General features: G+C 40.2%; 1 protein-coding gene across 1 annotated transcript; it reads right to left on the minus strand.

Moving 5' to 3' along the window:
• Positions 1–230: 230 nt before the first annotated feature.
• On the minus strand, positions 231–4,668 carry LOC110526385 (beta,beta-carotene 15,15'-dioxygenase). Its single transcript, XM_021607327.3, has 11 exons — positions 4,436–4,668; positions 3,021–3,149; positions 2,807–2,933; positions 2,527–2,674; positions 2,285–2,432; positions 1,950–2,170; positions 1,572–1,841; positions 1,112–1,214; positions 844–938; positions 631–742; positions 231–541 (listed from the first exon to the last, which is right to left on the minus strand). The coding sequence occupies exons 1-11, from the start codon at positions 4,500–4,502 to the stop codon at positions 381–383; spliced, it is 1,581 nt and encodes a 526-aa protein (XP_021463002.3). The 5' UTR covers positions 4,503–4,668; the 3' UTR covers positions 231–380.
• Between the last annotated feature and the right edge of the window lie 795 nt (positions 4,669–5,463).

Below are 5,463 nucleotides of genomic sequence, written 5' to 3' on the forward strand. Positions count from 1 at the left end.
TACATGGAAAAACATTTACTTTTCGTATCATGTTTAGAACTTATACAGTAGGTTAGGAGAATTAGGTTAAGAGAGGGGTTAGTGTTAGCTAAAATAATCACCTTAGATGTCAATTTGACAATCTGTAACCCATCTAGACATGATCTTGAAGCTCTGCCTCCTACCGCAGATGCGGAAGGCAGTCATCAGCGGATGTGGTGGATTGAGACGCAGCCCACACAAAACAGATCTCAACTTTAAACAGAATGATTTTAATGGGAATTTTTGTTTATTATGCTCATTGAATTTCCATGGGGGCACAGACATTGACTTTCCATGGTTGGGAACAATACTTTGCCCTCTACAATGTTATGGTACAATCCTGCCCTCTGCTGGCTATGTCAGTTGGTGCTCTGTGTGGGAATGAAGTGTCCATGCAGATCCATGTGAACGCTGGCGTCAATTGAGGCACGAGCAATTACCTCAAAGGTTTTGGCATTAAGGACAAGCATGAAGGGGGATATCTTTGGATTGAGTGAGACGACTGAGGACAAAATGACTCCTGAAAACAGAAAAATAAATGTACTGTTTTATAGTGACAGAGCTGATTAAATGCTTTTGTCGTGCAGAAGTAGGACTACTGCCTCTCACCGTCATCCTCCTCCACAGCTCCTGGTGAAGCAACAAACACAGGCTCAGAGGGGTAGCAGTCCTCCTCTGTCCACTCAATGTACTTTCTGGTCACGATGTCCACCTTCCCAATCTGTGTAAGTATTAATGGCACAAACAGCAGCATGTTGTCAGTGAGAAATGAAGAGGACCCACTTCTCCCATGTTAAGGAGAATACATTGGTAAGAGACTACCTTATTTGGGTGTGGAGTCCACTCCACTCTTGAGCCATAGAAATAACGGTACTTCTTGCCATTGAATTTGTAGTTCATCCCTGGCAACTCCAAACCTGTTTGTGTACAAATGGAGATAAATGTATTTACGAAATGTTCCATTAAAAAAACGAACAACTATTTGACTAACTGCTTGACTCCACTTTTACTAACGTAGCATTTGACCTCTTCATGCAGTGGTATATAATTCATACTGATCACTGATGTTCAGTTGATATCAAAGTCTCACCTTCAAATATTGTTTCAGGCAGGCAATACAGTGAGCCATCTCTCTGCATCACTGCTTTGGCTGTTGTGTCTTTGAGCCTCACCACATTTCCATTTGGAGCATCCTATAACATACACGCATCCAATCTTTAGTTGTATAAACATGTAATGGCAACATTTAATTTGAACAGGCTTCATATGAAGCTTATTTTGCCTTGAAAACATGTGAATTCATAGCTAGTTCATGAAAATGTCTAATTAAGCAAAATATCACAGGCCCTGATCAGTTCTAGATGTGATATATTCACAATCTATCACAACCTCTCATGCTTTAATGCCTATTATGCTCTATGGCTCCCTCTTTAAGGTGCCAAGGAATGTTTGAACTGTTCATAAGGAGCTGCTTCATGTAAAGTGTAACAGAATTTAATACCAGCATATTCATGCATTTACAGGGAAGTTGGAGTCTTATCAATATATACCTTGTCAACAGTGAGAGGCAAGACAAATCTCTGGCAGATTGGTGGGGAGAAGTTGACCTTGTTGGTCTCAATGAATTCATGCGTTTCCTTTCTCAGGTTCACTAAGTAGAACATTTCATACAGATTGCTGTCTTTGTAGGTGATCATGTCAAACACTACATGGCCGTCGTCCTCGTAGGCGTTGATATGGTGGAAAACCACCAGGGCATCGGTGTAGAACTTGGTGGACACAGCCTTCCCAGTCTTCTTGTCGACCAGGTGGATCAGAGTCTAAAGAATGGCCAAGGGGATCACCAGAGAGAATGTAAGAAGTTTGATTGTTGGTTGAAGATAAAAATGAACTTTCCATGAGGTTGTGATCAGACAAGTGTAGCTTACAATGTCCTCTTTGTCGTATTTGAGGCAGCTGGCCCAGTTGACGCTTCTAAATATAGCTGTGGCCAGTCTGACGATGTCCAGTTTGAATGGCTGCTCGACAAAGATTATGTAATTCTCTGTCATGCCGAAGCTGTGGAAGTAGCTGGGGAAGAGGGTAGAACGAAACGGTATATTGCAGACCTGCTTCACCTTCCGCAGGGCAGGCTTCTTATGCTCCTTATCTGGAGAGGGAAAGAACACTGTCCTGTGAACACTTAAATGTGTAATCATTCATGGAGGTTTTTACCCTAACATGTATGTGGCCAGGAACCCCCCAAATTAAAATGTTCCGATACCTGATGCATTTACTGGAACCTTGAAGATGACATAGTTGGGCATGCCAAACCTCATGAGGGCAGTTCCCATGTTATAGGTGTTTCCCTCATCGTCGTAGTGAGGGTGTGCAGTCGCCAAGTTCAGAGCAATGTGATTCCTGTAGTTCATCTGAGGTTGAGTTTACAGGACAGGCAAAGGGAGAATATAAAGCAAGTGATAAAACAATGGACAACAGTGATAATTTCAACAGATTTTAATTTACCTTTCCAATTACATCCAGGGTAATTGGGTCAATTTGATTCATGTAGTTGACTTCTGATGAGGCATAGTAGTCCTCCCCATATCTAATGATGTTTATCAGGTTGTTATCTGTGAAGTCAGGGATGGCAGCGAGAAGGTAGGAGAAGGCTCTGAAAAAAGGACAAGATGCATCATGTATTATGTGTTTTTGGTTATGTTTGTCGAGATATATTTTGTGTGGACATTCATGTAAGGGAAATGTAAAATCAAAAACTATAAATCATGTTTAAAAATCGATTTACTTTGAAAATATGTTTTTGCAGGGATCGGGATAGATCATTGTCCCAAATTCTGAAACAATCTTGTTTGCCTGAGTGTTTTTCTTGAAGGTGTCACTCCTCAGGAATTTACTCCTGTAGTACACCTCACCTGTAAAACACAAAGATTCGCAGTGCTAGTCAGCCAGTTGGAAATTTACCATTTGTGGAAATGTATCATGTTTTGTTCCGGTCTCACCATCTTTGAAGGTGAAACTATGAATTAAGGCCATGCCATCAAACCAGTGGTTGTATTCAGTGTCTCCCACTTTAAAGAGACCAGGCCCATTGCGCAGCAATGTCCCTTGTAGCCACTCGGGGACACATCCTGCAAGCACAGAAGATAAATATAATACATGTTATCATTTTTACCATATTCTAATGTGATAAACCAAACAATGTAGAAATGGAGCTGATCCCTGATAAAGTTTGACCTTCAGCCTATATATTTTTTGGAATGGCAAATTTGATCATTGTTGAAAGTTGACGTTAGAGGTTCATTATACCTCATATACTGTATATATGTGTGTGTGTCCGTGGAGGCTCCTCAGAGGAGGAAGGGGAGGACCAGCCGCCTCAGTGATTGAGAAAAATGTAAATTGTATTTTTTTTTATAAAACTATAAATATAATCACGTCACCAAATAATTGATTAAAACATACTATTTTGCAATGAAGGTTTACAGCAAAAATAGGCCTTCAACTTGTAAGCATTTCAATTTAGGCTATTGTTGTGGGTACTGATGTCTTCCGGAATTATTTTTTTAAACTCTAGTTGTGTTTTATAACTTATTATAGGGCTACACTTAAGAGATCCTAGCTCACAGGCCTCTAAATATAGACTTTACATCTTTTTTTTTTTTTTACAAAATAGTTGAAGCAGCACGTGCAGTGGCTGATAAGGAAAACAGATCTGGCAATAAGAATAGGCTATAAATGGTCAAGACTATTTGGGACCCCTTGGCTATACCACAGCAGCCCCACACAGATACTAAAAAGAAAGATCTGTAACCAAGTAAAAGGAGACAAAGTAAGAATTGAAAGTGTAAATGTTCATTCATATTCGTAACTTTGGGTTTTTACATTTACAGCTCTAATTTAACGTTTAATGCTTCATGCATGGCTTTTTCCATATGATTTTCTTAAGATCCTAACAATACATATGTTCAACTTTTTGGCAGCTTTCTCGCTCCATATTTTCCCAATCAATTCTGCAGCAAACGAGTGGGAGAAGCTGTCTGTGTAACAGAAATCAAAGCAACTGCGAACACACAGGCAGAAAAGCACAAAGAGAGGGAGGTGCAACGAGAGAGCGGTCGAAAACGCTACTTCGGGGACTGCAGCAAGACAAATTGGTGCTGTCACGTCGTCGCGGCAACGGCAAACCGTCATCTAGCGACTTCTAGCGGAGCCAATAGCAGATGTCACTGAACAATAGTTGGAAACACTGCACGTGAGATTAATCAGAATGTGCCAAAGTAAAAAGTAAAATTGCTCAGAAGAAAGTAATATTTTTATTATGCAAGTCATTAGAAAATAACTTACTGAAATAGCAATAACACTGATCTACCTTGAAAGATCGGTTTTTAGTACATAAAGGGATACGCCTACGTACCTGTTACTTCTGCTTTGACAGGTTCGGGTGATTCAGTCCCGTTCTTGCCGATGAGGAGTTGAGACATAGCCTTAATAACTGATGCTATCGGCTGTTATGTGGTACAGTGGTCCCTTATCAACTAGAATAGCTTATATCAGACTAGACTATGACGGGTCCGTCTATATCTTTGACGACAATAGTCTAGGGGTAAAATTCCAAATGTGTTACATAACTGTATCACGTAGGCTACTAGGCGCCATCTACTGGCTTGTTTATGTAAAGCAATCAATGATCACTCACTAAAACTATCGCCATCTACTGGCAGGTGTATGTATAACCAAACTAACATGACGAAGAAACAGAAGTCAGACTTATTAATGCATTTATTACAACTTTGAATTGACACTAGATTTCTCCTTTACTTCTACTTATCCGTTAACAAAATTGACTTATTGAACTTGGGGCGGCACGTAGCCTAGTGGTTAGAGCGATGGGCCAGTAACTGAAAGGTTGCGATATCGAATTCCTAAACTGACAAGGTAAAAATCTGTCGTGCTGCCTCTGATCAGGGCAGTTAACCCACTGTTCTTAGACCGTCCTTGTAAAATAAGAATTACTTCAACCGACTTGCCTAGTTAAAAGGTGATATATTAGAAATTGAATGTGCTTTTGTGCAGTCGCCAAGATAATGGGCGGCTGCCCTATTGAGTTTATAAGTGTAATGGGCTGCCCCACAGAAAGTGTTATTACTGAAAACTAAAAGTCCTCGGTGTATCCATCTCATCCCTCACCTGGTAAACAGCTGAGGGATGGGGCTGGAGAATGGTTAAGCACCCATATTCTTAGACATGGATGCAAGGACTGCTCATCCATGAGATAACATTTTTAGTTTTAACCATGTTGTTTCGGAGCATAGTGTTCATTTACAGGTACATTGTTTACAAACAATGGAGTAAAACAAGTTTATATTTCGGGTTCTGATGGTGTTAGACAGTTTGATATGCTCATCAGGCATTACAAATTACATTCTTCAAGAATCAATGGCT

The sequence above is a fragment of the Oncorhynchus mykiss genome, chromosome 6 (genome assembly GCF_057628025.1).
Source record: "Oncorhynchus mykiss isolate SJ-2025 chromosome 6, ASM5762802v1, whole genome shotgun sequence".
NCBI lineage: Eukaryota > Metazoa > Chordata > Actinopteri > Salmoniformes > Salmonidae > Oncorhynchus > Oncorhynchus mykiss.

Excerpts from the sequence above, each read along its gene's own strand:
- LOC110526385 (XM_021607327.3), bottom strand. The coding sequence starts at position 4,502 with ATGTCTCAACTCCTCATCGGCAAGAACGGGACTGAATCACCCGAACCT. Across the intron at positions 3,150-4,435 it reads TGTCAAAGCAGAAGTAACAG|GATGTGTCCCCGAGTGGCTA; the intron begins GTACGTAGGCGT and ends CTGTGCTTGCAG. Across the intron at positions 542-630 it reads AGCTGTGGAGGAGGATGACG|GAGTCATTTTGTCCTCAGTC; the intron begins GTGAGAGGCAGT and ends TTCTGTTTTCAG.